This window comes from Drosophila bipectinata, chromosome XR (assembly GCF_030179905.1).
Source record: "Drosophila bipectinata strain 14024-0381.07 chromosome XR, DbipHiC1v2, whole genome shotgun sequence".
Taxonomy (NCBI): Eukaryota; Metazoa; Arthropoda; class Insecta; order Diptera; family Drosophilidae; genus Drosophila; species Drosophila bipectinata.
In genome coordinates, this window is record NC_091735.1 from 24,640,366 (window position 1) to 24,656,123 (window position 15,758).

The 15,758-nt window shown below is 43.0% G+C and overlaps 3 protein-coding genes across 4 annotated transcripts; 1 reads left to right on the plus strand and 2 right to left on the minus strand.

Annotated features, from left to right (window-relative positions):
- Positions 1-384: 384 nt before the first annotated feature.
- LOC108123810 (DGAT1/2-independent enzyme synthesizing storage lipids) lies at positions 385-6,032 on the minus strand. Its single transcript, XM_017239127.3, has 4 exons — positions 5,301-6,032; positions 5,091-5,229; positions 1,552-2,218; positions 385-1,267 (listed from the first exon to the last, which is right to left on the minus strand). The coding sequence occupies exons 1-4, from the start codon at positions 5,344-5,346 to the stop codon at positions 1,148-1,150; spliced, it is 972 nt and encodes a 323-aa protein (XP_017094616.1). The 5' UTR covers positions 5,347-6,032; the 3' UTR covers positions 385-1,147.
- A 438-nt stretch (positions 6,033-6,470) lies between these two features.
- Tango2 (transport and golgi organization 2) lies at positions 6,471-10,869 on the plus strand. 2 transcript variants are annotated; one of them, XM_017239125.3, is made up of 5 exons: positions 6,471-6,656; positions 6,726-7,126; positions 8,422-8,544; positions 8,739-9,036; positions 10,269-10,869. In XM_017239125.3, the coding sequence occupies exons 2-5, from the start codon at positions 6,985-6,987 to the stop codon at positions 10,723-10,725; spliced, it is 1,020 nt and encodes a 339-aa protein (XP_017094614.2). In that variant the 5' UTR covers positions 6,471-6,656; positions 6,726-6,984; the 3' UTR covers positions 10,726-10,869. The 2 variants fall into 2 exon arrangements, with proteins under 2 accessions (XP_017094614.2, XP_017094615.2); XM_017239126.3 differs by having other exon boundaries at positions 6,474-6,656; positions 8,907-9,036.
- Positions 10,785-15,750, minus strand: LOC108123808 (RRP12-like protein). The gene is made up of 10 exons (XM_017239124.3): positions 15,510-15,750; positions 14,894-15,444; positions 13,930-14,840; positions 12,986-13,867; positions 12,796-12,930; positions 12,301-12,733; positions 11,978-12,240; positions 11,727-11,917; positions 11,116-11,671; positions 10,785-11,051 (listed from the first exon to the last, which is right to left on the minus strand). The coding sequence occupies exons 1-10, from the start codon at positions 15,649-15,651 to the stop codon at positions 10,940-10,942; spliced, it is 4,176 nt and encodes a 1,391-aa protein (XP_017094613.2). The 5' UTR covers positions 15,652-15,750; the 3' UTR covers positions 10,785-10,939.
- Positions 15,751-15,758: the final 8 nt, after the last annotated feature.

A 15,758-nucleotide genomic window follows, 5' to 3' on the forward strand; every position in this document is an offset into this window, starting at 1 on the left:
CTAAAAATCATGAAATTAAGCTAAATTAAAGGTTTATACTCCATTTTGCGAGACCGGAATGGTGTCTGTGTGTGGGCAGCATCCTAAGCCTGAAGCGTCCTCAGCCTGAAGAACCGTTAACTTTTACAGTACATGTACATGCATATATAGATGGAAGAAGAATGTAAGACTGGAAGAATGTAAGACTGGAAGAATGTAATACATAAGCCTTTAAAAGTACCAGTGATGGTAAGTTTTTAAAATAATTTTTTTAAATTTTCAATATAAATTTTTTTTATTTTTTTGAATTACGAACAAATTTTTAAATATTATACAAATATTTAATAAAATTTAAATACAAAAACCCAAATACCCAAAATTAAACTTTTTCTTACGATTTTCTTTAAACATTTCTGTTTTAACATTTTATTTGATTTATTTTTAATATTTTTTTCACATTGGGAACTCTTGTAAACTGTCTCTGGGTCACTTATTTTGTTTGGGGAAACAACATCTCACAAACATGGAATATTCCGATATTACTTCTATATTTTATACAAGATTTCCTTAACTACTATATCCTTAAATATACCAAACACACACAGACACACACTCACAGACACTCACACACTCACACCGCTGAGATATATGGTTTTTTTTTACTGCTTTGCATAAAAAGTACAAAAATTGTCATCTTATTAAGATAATTGTTTAATTCGTTTACAAATTATACTAAATAAAAAAGGAAATAAAACTTTAAAGTGTTTAAAAACACAAAAAAATAAAAAGAAAATTATCTTTGTTCGGTCTTTGACTTAAGTTTCTGTTAAAAAAAAAAGTAAGAGAGTTTCTATCTGGTGGGTTGAGTTTTTCAATTCTGGATAAATTTTAACAAAAAAAATAAGTAAACAGCTTGGTAGACATTTGAAACATTTACAAAAAAAATTAGATATAGATTAGATATCTAAGGATCTAACGAGATATACAGTGGGTTATATACATCTATGTAAAGTGTATATGGCGCTGCCTTATACAAGAGTTGAAGTACATGTGGAACAAAGTCTTAATATGGCCAAGAACCAAAGTCAATCTGTTAATCTCTCTATATACGATATACGGAAATGGGATTAACGTGGGAGTTAAGCTACTGATCCTCCTCTAGAGCTTTCTATTCATCTTTCTTTTTTGAAGATCGCCTGAAGGAGGGCAGTCGATCCAAAAGTGCCATCAGAATGCTACCAGGTAAGCGCTGATGTTGATTGATAAGCTCTTCAATGGCGGTGGCAACCTGTTGATAATAAAAGTACAAGCTTAAGTACACAATTATACAATAATTTTAAGAGGTTTTTAATCATTATGAGATGGGTTTTATAGAGCTGGATTGCATAACGTGGTTGTAAAAGATAGGAATAGGGGAGAGACTCTATAGAACTGCTTTTTTAATAAACAAAACTAAAGTTAAAAATATTATAGTTATATCCAAATAATAGCCAAGAACTCTATAGAATTTCGAATTAAAATAAATGTTAAATTTAAGGACCTTTAAGGACCAAGAAGTTCAAAGATGCTCACCTTAACCTGCAGATCCTGCGGCGTTAGATTCTCATCGTACTCAATGGGTTTGCCCAAATAGGTCCGAAATTTGACCGGGAATCCCCCATAGATGGGATACACTGGGATGCGCACCTTGTTGTACAGTCGCATGAAGAAGGTCCGGAAGATGCCGACCTGGCGGAAGCCCTCGCGCAGATTTTGCGTGAAACAGGGAATGATGGGGGCCTTGGCCTCGAGGGCCACCTTGGCGAAACCCACACGATTTCGCCACAACAGCTCGTAGTAGTGATCGCCGAACTGGGCCTCGTAGACGCCGCCCGGTGAGATGGCCAGGAGGTTGCCGTCCTTCAGGATGCTGACACAGGACTGGACAGTGCCGGGACTGACGTGGAAGGCCTCGGAAATGGTTCCCCATCCCGGGAGCTTGAACAGAAAGCGATCACCAATCGTGTAGATCAGGCGTTCGCGCTGCAACAGCATCCGGGAGTTCAGGTAGTACATATCGATGGGTATGGCTCCGTGGTAGTAGACGATCAGCGCCGGGCCCTCCTGGGGTATGTTCTCCAGGCCGATGACATCGTAGCCGTGATAGATCCGGGCATGGGCGTCCCAAATGGCGGCCACGATCTTTCGTCCCACCCGCCAGAAGTTCCGATCCGTTTGTACGGCTCTCATGATCACTTGTCTGAAAGATATAGTGATATAGGTTTTAATAATCTAGATTATATAGTCATGGGATATTGGCTTTAAATATTTATCATTTTTTAGTACAATTTTTTAATGGAACTCTGATATATCTTTATAAAAAAGATCTATCTATAAAGTATTCTTTAAATAAGATTTCTTTAAATGTGGAAGTACTTTGAGGAAGATATTATAGTATCTTAAAAATGTAGCCACATTTGTAGCTTATGAAGTATTATTATAAATTATACTTTATATTATATTACTTTATAATAATGTCTTAAAAGTAGAGTTACTAATAAATCCCCAAAGCGAGTACCTTATAGATTATAAAATAGAGTAGACAGTAGGCTATAGCCTTTTATCACTGTGGACGGCAGTCTAGGAGGTGACGAACCGCATGCTTTATGATCTGAATAAGTGATATACCAAATTAATGGTGTTTGTAATGGTATTTGTCGTTTGGGGGAAAATTGTATAAAATTCAATAAATTTTGTCATAAAAGCCACCAGATAAAATATTATTTTATATTTTTAATCACATTCTCCACTCCTAAGTACGTGTGGTTTAGTTCTTAAACCATTCCGATTTCTTGCAGAAGCTTTATTGTAAGTAATTCCCTTACATATTGCATTTTTTCGTCACCAAAGTGGATATCAGATGTTATGGACGTGGCATGAGGGTTCGTCACCGGCTTTTAAACTCGTCAACAGTTTTTTTTGTATTTGATATAGATATAGATATTATCTTATAAATAGAGGTACTTTTAGTTGCATAGTTCTCCAAATTGTTTACCTTTTAAAGTATAGTGTAAAGATGTATACCCTTTCGAAATTATATCTTAACCCCAAAAAGAGAACAGCCTTATAGAGTATAGAGTAGATTTAGTAGATAGTAGTTAGAGTTATTTGTATATCTTTTAAATAGATATTTTATAACTTAAGAACTACTAAGCTCTTTGCTTGATACCTCTTGTATAGATCTAACTTTTATAGAGTTTAAGACATACTTTCAAGATTTCTATAATATTCCTAAGAACCCTTTGAAAGGGTATATTCTTTTTGAGATCTATTCCTGTAATATTCCTTTAATTCGAAGCTCCTCTAAGATGTTTGTGGCTTTTCTTTTTATTTAAAATTTAGTTTCCAAAATAAAAAATAAACTAAAATAAATCAAAAATCAAAAGATTTCATAAAAACTTGAAAAAACCTGATCACTGTCAGTGCTCCATGCTGTTGGCTTGTAGAGACCGAGTCGTTTGTTTTGGTCGCCAAGTGGCCAGAAGACTTGTGAATGAACTCTGTTATCAGGCCGCCACTAAACGCAGTTTTTTAGCGCCAAGGTGAGCCGATCCTCCATGTATTAGTATATATGTACATAATATATATGTACATGTATTGATTTATAAGTTCTTTGATATGCACAATGTGGAAAGACACGACACGAATGCTGCTGATATGCTGATAACACCTGCGATCGGTGAAGGCAGCCAACTAAATTTAAACTCAATTATCAGTGGGCGCCTCCCTGTGTTTTTTCTAAAATTCTTAAGTAATTAATTAGAAAGCCAAGTCAACCTGACTCCTGGATTGACCTTTTCAACTTCAACAGTTTGCTTTTTGAATTTTGCATTTTGGAATTAAGAATCTTTCAATCTTCAAGGCCAATAGGTCATTTATCTTTTGTAATTATTTTTAATAATTTTTTTTTAAAGCCTTTATGGCCATAAACCGAGTTCTTATGTCAGAAATTTAAAAAATAAATGCGGTAGTTTCTTGATAATTGCACTTCGTGGGTATATCATCTTTTATGGATTTATAATTCCCGTGATTAGGTCTGGTCTGGTCTGACAAACCGGCAATGGCCATGAACTGATAGGCATTAGTAATCCCAAACCCCTCATTCCTATCAGATATACTATATATATATCATTTAATATCAATGTTGGGGAAGGGGAAGAAATTGTTCAATGGCGTGTTTTTCGGTCTGTGGGTCTATGGGGAGTCATTCGCTTATCGAACTGTTTAGCAGCGCTTTATTTTGTTAAAAAAAAAAATAGATAACAAATGCACTGAGAAAAATTAGGGGGTGATTTAAAGGAAGAAAATATTCCATATAATATTCTCAATAAAAAAAATCAAAAGTCACTAAAAATTTGTTCATGTGTAATTATCTGTAAACTGCAGGCATCGTTAGTCGCAATTTAGTTAAAGCCATTAGGGCCAGAGACTAGTAGAGCTTTTCAGTTAATTAGCATGGCTAACCGGTTGGGCATTAGAGAGTTGAGTTAGAAATGGAAAATAAATAAAAGCACACCACCAGCACTGACACAAATCAAAGGTAAGGCCGGGCAAGGTAGACCACTTGTCAGTAGAACTAGAGTTGGCTCATACCGATCACTTGCTCAAAAGCCATTACGGCTCAAGTTCTGGCCAAAAGTGCAATAGAGTTGTTACTCTAGCCTTGATTTTTGGCTATTTTATCTAGCTGGCAACTCTAGTTTTAAAGTTTCTAGAAGAGAGGGACTCCACTCTTTTTGTTTTAATTACATGTGTAAGCCAGAGGGAGACAAAAGGCGGTCTCCCACAAAGAGAAACGAAGAAGGGGCCAAAGAAAAGAACAATAACAACAACAACAAAAAGCGCGATCAGGCCAGAAGCACTTGAGACAAGAGGAGTATGAGTATGAGTATGAGTAGGAGGAAGAGGAGGAGGTATTGTCAGCCGGAGAGAGAGTGGGAGAGTGTGTAATTACTTCCCATACATTCTTGTATTCTCTGGAAGCATTTCCATTCTGCCGCCAGCTTATGTTACTGTTTCTGTTGTGTTTTTTTTTTTCTTTATTATTTTTTTTTTTTGCCATTTCCGCTTACCTGTGCAGCTTGTACATGAAGAGAACCAAAAAGGAAATGTAGATGAGGGCCACGAACACCAGCGGCAAAAGAAAGGTGACAATCAGCGGGGTCAAGAAACGATAAAGCCATAGTGAATAATCCAGATCGATGTACGATGCTAAAGGGTAATAAATAAAATAAAAATAAATAATTAAAATTATTAAGGATTTCTTTAATTATACTACTTACACAATAGACTTTGCAGGCTTTCGAAAAAGTTCTCCAGGAATTCCATTTTAATTAAAAAATAAAAAAATACTCTTATATTTTGTTGGTATTTGAACCGCGTTTCATTGGTTATTCTTTAAATTAAAATAAAAAATAAAGCAAGCCGCAAAAAACAAAAGACACAGAACAAAATAAATAAAAAAAATCAGAAAACCAAAATAAAAAATCAACAAAAAAAAAATAACAATCGGTTTGGCCTGATTTTCACTTGAGCTTTACTTTCTTTCCCTCACTTTTTATATATATTTTTTTTTATTTTTTTTGTATATTTTTGTTCGTATTTAAATCGTCTTGAAATTTGGAATTCAGGTATCTGCAGGTGTGTGTGCGGCGCTGTTCTTCTTTGCATTTATTTTTTGCACCTTCTCGGTAACATTTTCTTATTTGAGTTTTTTATTCAAGTGCACTCGCCAATCTATCATTTTGTTGTTGTTTGGGCTATGACTGTTTTGTTATTATCGTTGTTGTTATTATTATTATTTCTCTCTCTATATTTCTATGTTTTTTAATTGTTTTTTATCGGCGATAAATATTCCGGTGGTGGAAATAAAACAACCGACGCGCTTCGCAGCCAGCCACAGTGTGCGCACGCCGCTTCGTTTCGATTAATAATACTATAAACTTTTCGGATTGTTGTTCTTTCGCTTTTCATTTCTCGCTCGTTTTGGTTGTGTTTTTTTTTGTGTTCCCTCAGCTTTTGCACAGCTGTTTGGCGGTGCAGTGTGACCTTGCTAGTGAAATAACGTGTGTGAATGGCAAAAAGGAAACTGTGATTATGGCGCTTTATTTAAAAATATTTAGTAATTAAAATGTTAATCTGTATTATTTAATTTAATTTGTAAAAAATGTATTTTTATAAATAAATGTCTTGAATATATTTGTGTTTTAATCTTTTAATAAATTATATTTAAGTGTATAATTAAGAAATAAAGTATTTTGTTTCTAGAGCTTAAAATAATAGGTTTTTTAATCTGAGATTCTATATAAAAATTATCTTTTAAGTTTTTTTTATTTAAATTTCTTGTATTTTTTTTAAATACATCCCCAAACATTTTAAACTCTAGCACCAAATTATTAATATCTTATCTGAATTTCAAACAAATTGTTTTTTCAAGTGTCTGCCGTTATCGGTTGTTATCGGTGCGCTCAGCTGGCAACGCCGAAAAAAAAAAGAAAACACTCGTAAAAGAAAGCAAAACAAAAACAAGATCAAAGTTAATTGAACGAAAAGAAAAGAAAATAAAAGAAAAAACGGATTAAAAAAAAAAAACAAAAATAATACAATGTTGTAAGGACGGAAATAGATCCCATTGAGAAGTATGATGCATAACCCTATGGGCAGGCTAACATATCTATTCAAATACTTATCTGCGGCCATGTATTCAGATTAGCGGCGTTTATGATTTTCGTTTGAAACACAAACAACGGATAAGACTGTATCAGCTTTAATTTAGTGATAAAATCGAGCAACACAACCCCGCCAAGTCAGCTCCGAGCCACAAAGAGACCTGCCATTGATACTGTCCCCCACCCGAGTATAGACCCCCAGTTGTTCGACGTCTTTTGTTGGTTTCACATCTACACTACGGTTCTGCGGATTCTGCCCACCTGTACTTTTGTTTACCTTTTCTCGCGGATCTGTTCGATGTGCGTGATATTCTTCTGTGCCGATTCCCAGCCCCTGGCGGGCGGCTATAAGCTCATCCTAGCCTCCAATCGGGATGAGTTCTTTGCCAGGAACACCCAGACGGCAGCCAAGTGGAGCAATGCCGAGCATGTCTATGGTGGTAAGTGGTTGGATTTTTGAAGGGATTTTTAGAGAAGTCCATAGAGAGGTTTTTAATATTTTTCCCAATTTTTTAGAAAAGAGCATTTTTAAAAATCCTAAAATTTCTCAGAATTGGGTCCAAAAAAATTTTTTAAAATATTTCAAATATATAAAGAAAGTAAACAAGAAAAGAAAGCTAACTTCGGGCGGAGCCGAAGTTTATATACCCTTGCAGTTAAAACCGGATATATATCGCAAACATCGGATATAGTTGGCCGATCCTTATGATTACATCATAAAAAAACTAATTAACTAAAATATAAAAACTAAAAAAAGGTCCCAAACTTCTATCTTCAAAAATACGAAAGTTGATATTTCTACCAAGTACCATTTCCGATCGTTCAGTTATATGGCAGCTATAGGATATAGTCGGCCGATCCTAATGAAATTTGGTAGGTTGGATCAACTGGCCAAAAATAGAATCTCTATTAAGTTTCAGCTTTCTATCTTCAAAAACACGAAAGTTGGGTCATTTCCGATCGTTCAGTTATATGGCAGCTATAGGATATAGTCGGCCGATCCTTATGAAATTTGGCATGTCGTAATGTTTTGCCAAAAATAGCGCTCGTGTCAAATTTGAACTCTCTAACTCTAAAAACACCAAAGTTATACCATTTCCGATCAATCAGTTATATGGCAGCTATAGGATATAGTCGGCCGATCCCGGCCGTTCCGACTTATATACTGCGTGCAAAGGAAAGAAGGGTGTGTGCAAAGTTTCAAGACGATAGCTTCAAAACTGAGAAACTAGTTCGCGTAGAAACGGACAGACAGACGGACAGACAGACGGACAGACAGACGGACAGACGGACAGACGGACATGCTCATATCAACTCAGGAGGTGATCCTGATCAAGAATATATATACTTTATAGGGTCAAAGATGTCTCCTTCACTGCGTTGCACACTTTTGGACAAAATTATAATACCCTCTGCAAGGGTATAAAAATGAAACGTTACACTTACGAAAAAAAAGTTTAATTAATTTTTATAATTTTTTTTGGTTTTAAATTAAAAAAAATAAGAACAACTTCTATAAACCTAATTTAAAATATTCTTCTAAAAGAAGAGTTTATTTTCTTTAAAACATATTAAGAAACTTAAAAACTTAGTATTAGCTAATAAATACTTGCTCAAAACTAAACTTTTCTTCGAGAAAATTCTCTAAAAAATTATATTATTTATTTTTCGGACAACCTTCAATAGAAAAACACAAAACAACCATAAAATATATCTATAAAACCCCTTATTCCAGGCATAGACTTGGAACCGGGCCGCGAGGGTGGCACCTGGCTGGCCATAGGTCACTCTGGAGGGGTCTTCAAGGTGGGGGCTCTTCTAAACCTAACCGGAGAACCCAAACCCCGCGATGCAGTTGGTAAACAATTAATATATTTTTTTTTAATTTTATAAAATATTTACTAACCCAGAGGCACACTCATAAAATCATAAATATCCCACCGGCTTGAACTAAAAAACTTTCACATTTTTGTATTTTTTTTCGAAACTTTCTTCGTCTCTTTATTGTTTTGTTTTTATTTATTTGTTTTTTTAAAACATGTGTCTCTGAAGCGCCCAAGAACATTTTGCAACCGCATAATCACAACAACAGCAATTGCAATGCCAAGAACCACCACCACAGCTCCACCTCAGTCTCAGATACCACCAATACCACTATTCCTAGCACCACCACCAAGACTCAGACTCACTGCCCCTCGAGTAATGATCATTTCTTACTAGGACGCGGCATGATTGTGGCCGATTTCGTGGCCCAGCCGGACGACCAGCACAGTATCCTCAACTACAATCAGAGTCTGCTCAAGGATTGCACCAAGTACAGTGCCTTTAACTTTGTCTCCATTGAGATTGGGTGAGTAGTTGGTGGGCGGAAGTGGGTGTAACCCTTCTAGGTATAACCCATAAATCAATCATACTGCTTGGTGATTAATTTATGGTGTTTTTTTTTAATGTTTGGCTATATATTTAGCTAGTGATTGGACTGTCGTAAACAAACTTTAATCTTCAAGTTTAAAAGAAAAGAAAATAAAAGAAAGCTTAAAGTAGATGCAATTTTAAGAATATATGTACATATAGCTCACTTAATAGGCTATAGATTGGAATATATGAAGTATCTTGCGAGATTTGTATCGGGATTTTGATGCAGAATGGTGGACAATCGATCCACAAATCGAAAAAGGTACTCCGCTTGAGAATCGGATGAGAATTGGGGAAGATATAGCCTTCCCTGTGGGCCCTATAGGGGAAAACGCCATTTTCAAGGTATCCCATCAGGAAAAATGGAAAAGATTGGTAGAGAATCGATCCAGAAATCGTTTGAGGTACTCCGCTTGAGAATCGGATGAGAATTGGGGAAGATATAGCCATCGCAGTGGACCCTATAGGGGAAAACACCATTTTCAAGGGATCCCATCACGAAAAATGGACAAAAAATCTAAAAAATATTTTGTCTCGGGATTTTGATCCAGAATGGTGGAGAACCGATCCACAAATCGATTAAGGTACTCCGCTTGAGAATCGGATGAGAATTGGGGAAGATATAGCCATCCCTGTGGGCCCTATAGGGAAAAACACCATTTTCAAGGGATCCCATCAGGAAAAATGGACAAAAAATGTAAAAAATATTTTGTCTTGGGATTTTGATGCAGAATGGTGGAGAATCGAGCTAGAAATCGTTTGAGGTACTCCGCTTAAGGATCGGATAAGAATTGGGGAAGATATAGCCATCCCAGTGGGCCCTATAGGGGAAAACACTATTTTCAAGGGATCCCATCACGAAAAATGGACAAAATATCTAAAAAATATTTTGTCTCGGGATTTTGATGCAGAATGGTGGAGAATCGATCTAGAAATCGTTTGAGGTACTCCGCTTGAGAATCGGATGAGAATTGGGGAAGATATAGCCATCCCTGTGGGCCCTATAGGGGAAAACGCCATTTTCAAGGGATCCCATCACGAAAAATGGACAAAAAATGTAAAAAATATTTTGTCTCGGGATTTTGATGCAGAATGGTGGAGAATCGATCTAGAAATCGTTTGAGGTACTCTGCTTGAGAACTAATCAACTAATCACCTCCTCCGCAGAGCCTCATCGCTGCCCGCCCGCGTCAAGCTGCTGAGCAACGTGCCCCCCACTCTGGAGGACTTCGAGAACGGCGGCTGCTACGGATTCGGCAACAGCCTGCCACATACGCCCTTCGAGAAGGTGCGCCACGGCCGGGACGAGTTCGAGACGATTGTCCAGGAGCACGGGACGGCCAGTGTGGAGACTCTCGCCGACCACCTGCTGCAGTTGCTCAAGAAGAAGCACAAATTCTGGCCGGACGTGGAGCTGAAGCGTCGTGCCCCCAACTGGGGCGAGGGACTGAGCTCCCTGAACGTGCACATACCGGAGCATGGCTATGGGAGTCGCACCCACACGGTGATCCTGGTGGATGGCGACAACAAGATGCACTTCATTGAGGAGACAATGGCGGGCCTGGACCCGGAGGGCGAGTGGCAAAGGACGCACATCGTCAAGGACTTTGAGAAGGACATGTGATAGAGATTAGGGAGTACTCTGTATCCTGGCATTTACGAAAAAACACACACAATAATAAATTGGTTGTAACTTATATACTTTTAGAACTGTTTTTCATAATATTAGTATATATATTATATACTCGCGGATAAACAAAGTAATTAACACTTTTATTGGAGCTTGCTTATCGGTAGTATCCTCTATATATCTTCATAATCTTCATAGTCTGGGAGAACTACTTGTATTTCTTGCCAACGCGACCGGCTCCTCCTCCGCCTCCACCTCCGATTTCAGCTCCAGCTCCGCGCAGAACACTCTTGAATTTCCGCGAGTTCATTGAACGTTTCCTGGACATAAAAAATACAAGATATAGTCTTAAGTTTAACCTCTAATCTTCTGAAGAAAACCCACCTCTTGTTAAGATTATTCCTGGAGAGCGGAATATAGGCGTACGGGTCGAGTTGGCCGCGTTTCTTCATATCCCCCTTGGCCTTCTTGCTGCCGTACTCACTGCCCGCTGGTCGCGATGTGGACTTGCCCGATTTCACGGACATGGCATCGCTAGCACCTCCAGCTGCGCCACCCAACTGCCTGTGGATGCCCTTGCCGCCGGATGTGTAGCGACTGCTGGCCGTCGTCTTGCCGGATTTCGTGCTCATGGCATCGGTGGCCTTGCGTTTGCGCTTCCCAGCCACGGACTGTTGCTTCTGGACCTCCTCCTCGTCGCTGGAGTCCTCCTCCATGCCGCGCTTGGCCTTGGGCTCCTTGTCATCCTTGTCATCCTTGTCGTCCTCGTCCATCGAGGAGTCGGAATCGGAGTCGGAGGCATCGCCGCCCTGGCCGCGCAGCGCCTTGTCGCTGATGATGAGGCGGCCATCGTCGGCGGTCTTGAAGCCGCCGTTCGGTAGTTGTGGCTTGGCCTTCAGGCTCTTGATCGTAGCCCCAGCCGACTGGGCCGAGCCACTGGCTAAAGGATGATATATATAGGATGGGGATACTACATACTTCAGCTAGGGACTCACTCAGGACATTGCCAATCGATTTGAGATCCGCCAGATCGACTATTTCATCAGGATCCTCGCGTATGTAGGTGCTCTTTTGCTTGGACTTGTTGCGTTTCTTGCCGGCAGCTGCACTGGCCGCTCCACTCTCGTCCTCGGCATCCATGTCCTCGGGCAGATCCGAGTCCGAATCGGCCAAAATATCATCAATGCTAAGGGTTGAGATAAGGGCTATGAGGATATACTTTGAAGAGATCCTCGAGAGAACTCACGTATAGCTCTTTTGTTCCAGACTGCCCACGAGCTCCTCATCGGAGCTGTCGGCCTGGGCCTCCTCGTTCTGCTTCTTGCGGGTATCCCTGCGCATCTGTTTCCTGATCTTCTTCAGCCGCCGGTGGGTGACCTCGTCATCGCCGGGCACAAAGCGGGCCAGCTCCTCGGTGGTGAAACGTTTGCAGAGCTTCTTCAGAAAGTAGCCGATCTGGATGCGACAGTAGCGCTTCGTGTCCTTTGTCATGGCCGACAGGGAGCGCATCTGGAGGAGAGACAACCCTCATTAGTATCCAGAATCCAGACTAAGAATCTACAAACTCACTATGGTCTCCAGGTGATTGGCCACCAGGGGAATGGGCATCACTTTGATGAAGGTGATGAGAAAAGCCACCGCTGCCTCGGACTGGTTGCGCGACTTCTGGACGAGGAAGACGGACACCTGTTGCAGGACAAACTCCAGAGTGGCCACTGTCAGGTGCTGGCCCTGCTGCTGGAGCACCGCCCGGAAGGCCAAGATGGTGTTGGTGATCAGAGCCTCATCGCCCGTGAAGCCCGCCGTTAGGATGTCCACGAAATCATTAATCTTGCCGGCATCCTGGTACAGCTGGGCGATGAACTTGATGAGCTGCTCGGCCACCTGCTCCTTGCGGGTGGAGAACTCCTTGTAGTTGAGCACAGCCTCGGGTATGGTCTTCATCACCAACTGGTCGTTGTAGGTGAGATTACTGCGACCCTCCAGCAGGGACTTCAAGCAGCTACAAAGGACACAACAGATAATTAAAAGGACGAAGGATAATGGATGAAGTCTTGAACCCACTATAGTCTGGCTGCCTGGCAGACACTGCAGCTGGTGGTGAAGGCCTCGAGGAGTAGCTGCTGCAGGGAGATGCCATTCTTGCGGGTGAACTTCTGGCAAGAGGGCTGCTCGGAGGTCATCAGTTCACGCAGGAGTCTGAAAGGTCGGCAAGAGATTAGAACAAGTCTTGGAGCCTAGGACCTCCACCTACTCGTAGGTCTTCCTTTGCTGCTTCTTCAGCTTCTGCTCATCCTTGGCCACCAGCTTGGACTTCTCGTTCTTCAGAATGGGCACCATGAACTTGTCGGCATAGGCCTGAATGGTCCGACAGTTCTGGACCCGCACGATGGCCGCGTTTATGTCGAACAGAGCATCGTACTCGAAGCTGGCCAGAGCACTGTCCGCCAACTGGCCCTGGGCGGTTTCGAAGAGCTGGGCCTGCACCTCGGCCGGGGCCCGCAGGATGTACAGTCGGATGACGTCCAGGACACGGGCCCGCTGATCCGCCTCGTAGGTGCCGCTCGGTTTCTGGGTGTACAGATTGAAGAGACGCGGCAGAAAGTTCTTGGCGTACTGGCCGATGGCCTGGTGGCACTCCTCGCTCTGGCTGTCGTCGAGCAGCTCCATCAGGCCGTCATAGATCGGGGGCCGGAACTCGGGATTGCGTTCGAGGGCAGCGCCCAGAGTGGGCGCCAGCTGACGCAGATAGTCCGGATCGCGGGGCTGGCGGCAGAAGCCGGGAAACAGACCCCACAGCTGGCAGCAGAGCAGCTCGTAGATGTGCGCCGAGGAGGTGTTCTTCGAGTCGGCGAACTGCTTCCACTTCTGCTGGCAGTCCATGGCTAGGGGCACGATCCTCTCCTTGAAGAACTGCAGGCTGGCGCCGTTGGCACCCTCGCGGAGTAGCGGCAGTAGCCAGGAGCGCTCCAGCTGCATGGCGCCCTTGACGTCGGCCAGTGGAATGGCCGTGAGGACCAGCTCCGGTCCCAGGGCCTTGATGGCGCTGATGATGGTGTGCTCGATCTGCAAGCGGTGGGCACTCTGGCTGTCGTAGCGCTTGGCGATGGTCAGCAGGGATGGAGTGAGTTCCTTCCTAGAAAGGGATAGAGATATTAAGTTCCTAGGAAGGCTAGGAGATGCTACCGGATGCCTCACCCAAACTCCTTGCCACAAGCCTCAAACACAATGGAGAAGATGAGGATTACGTATTTGGAGACCTCGCCGAAGGGGGCATTCAGAACCTTGTGAAGGGAGGCTATTATTTTGGCCACACTCTGGCGGTTCCGTTGCGCATCCTGGGGCGTGGAGGTGGCCCGGGCCACACAGTCCTGCAGCAGCTCCTTGAGGCAATTGGAAACGCCGACGACGAGCTCTGTGCGGTCCGAGAGCCACAGATCGGTGGTGCAGACATCGACCAGGCGGGGCAGGGCCTGCATGCACAAGTCCAGCTGCAGGTTGGCCAAGTGGAGATGCCCCTCCTTGAGGACGGTGATCCAGGCCAGTGTCTGCCGGACATCGCTGCGATCCGGACGATACTCGTGAATGGCGGCCAGGAGTTTGGCGCACAACGAGGCGTTCAGGTTGGGACTCTTGGTGAGGAAGAGGGCGTGCAGTGCCTGGAAGCAGTTGGTCCGCACCAGTACATTCGCGGCCGTCATAATGGAGAGCAGGTGCTCGCACACGCTGCGTATGTCCTCGGTCTTGAAGCCCGACAGGGTGTCCTTCAGCAGGGCCAGAGTGTGCAGCACGGTGGTCTGCGAGTTGGCCAGCACCTCGGGCTTGAACTGGGCCAGGCAGAACTTGGTCACCCGATTGCTGGCCGGATGATGCTTGACCTTTGGCTCCTGCGGCTGCTCATCCTCGTCAGCTTCGTCCGTTTTCGGGGGCGGCAGCATGAAGCAACTGCCGTGGATAATGGAAACGACGGCGTGCTGGGCCGCCTTGCGTATCTTGGGCTTGGAGTGAATGCTGAAGGCCAGCAGGGCGTCAAAGTACTGGAACGTGGAGCTGTAGGTCCAGGTGGCATAGTCCTGGGCGCGCAGCAGCACCGACATGCATCCAACGAGCTGGAAATAGGAATAAGTGAGAAGATCTCTAGAGTATTCTGGGGTCATCTCACATATCGTATCACGGATTGATTGGACGAGTCGATGAATCGCTGGAGGAGGGTCTGCAAGGTGGCGGCCGTCTCGGAGAAACGTTTCCTCAAAACCGGAGCCGGCACTGACTTAATGCCCATGGAGAGCAGCGCCACACCGGCCAAGATATCGCGCTCCTCGGTGGCCGCTTCGATTTGCTCCATCAGCAGCAGAAAGTATTCCGTGGAGGTCTCGCCGCCGCCGTTCTCGCGTATGATCTCTGTGAGGGCGCTGAGGATGGCCAGCATTTCCTTGTGGAGATCGGAGGAGGCCCGGAAACCGGTCAGTAGCTTCTTGAAGCTCATGTTGCTGCAGCTGCTGTAGTTGGAGGCGAAGGTTTTGAAGGTCTTGAAGGTGCCAGTGCCGGTGGGCGCCGTGCCAGACATGCCGGACATGCCATCATCGTCCTCCAGGGTGAAGTCCTTCAGGCTACCGGCCACATCGTTAACGGTTGTGGTTTCTGCGTTGTAGGCCTGTCGCTGCTCGTGCTTGTGCACCGCCTCCATGGTGAGGCCCGCGGGCGTGGCAGCCGCTAAAATGGTAACATAAGACTTTGTTTTTGGATTTGGATTAAAGGACACGAGGCAACCCACTTACCCAGATTCAAATTTGGCTGAAAGAAGCGCGACTTGGCCTTTAGGCGATGTTTCATCTGGTCAGGATTGGAGGTGGCCGACTGACCCTTACTCCATGTCTTGCCCTTGCCGTGGCGCTTCAGTTTCGATCGGAATTTTCCCATGCTCTGGCTATGACTGTGAGTTTAACAAAAAAAAAATGCAGTATAAATAAATAACTTGAAACACGTGCGAGCGCAATATTTGTGGGGGAAGGCGTGTTATCGATAGG

Coding starts and splice junctions, on each gene's coding strand:
- LOC108123810 (XM_017239127.3), bottom strand. CDS start 5,346: ATGGAATTCCTGGAGAACTTTTTCGAAAGCCTGCAAAGTCTATTGT. Junction 5,230..5,300: donor AAGCCTGCAAAGTCTATTGT/GTAAGTAGTATA, acceptor ATTACCCTTTAG/CATCGTACATCGATCTGGAT. Junction 1,268..1,551: donor CGCAGGATCTGCAGGTTAAG/GTGAGCATCTTT, acceptor TATTATCAACAG/GTTGCCACCGCCATTGAAGA.
- Tango2 (XM_017239125.3), top strand. CDS start 6,985: ATGTGCGTGATATTCTTCTGTGCCGATTCCCAGCCCCTGGCGGGCGGC. Junction 7,127..8,421: donor TGCCGAGCATGTCTATGGTG/GTAAGTGGTTGG, acceptor CCCTTATTCCAG/GCATAGACTTGGAACCGGGC. Junction 9,037..10,268: donor TTTGTCTCCATTGAGATTGG/GTGAGTAGTTGG, acceptor CCTCCTCCGCAG/AGCCTCATCGCTGCCCGCCC.
- LOC108123808 (XM_017239124.3), bottom strand. CDS start 15,651: ATGGGAAAATTCCGATCGAAACTGAAGCGCCACGGCAAGGGCAAGACA. Junction 13,868..13,929: donor GCTTGTGGCAAGGAGTTTGG/GTGAGGCATCCG, acceptor ATCCCTTTCTAG/GAAGGAACTCACTCCATCCC. Junction 12,734..12,795: donor TGCCAGGCAGCCAGACTATA/GTGGGTTCAAGA, acceptor TGTCCTTTGTAG/CTGCTTGAAGTCCCTGCTGG.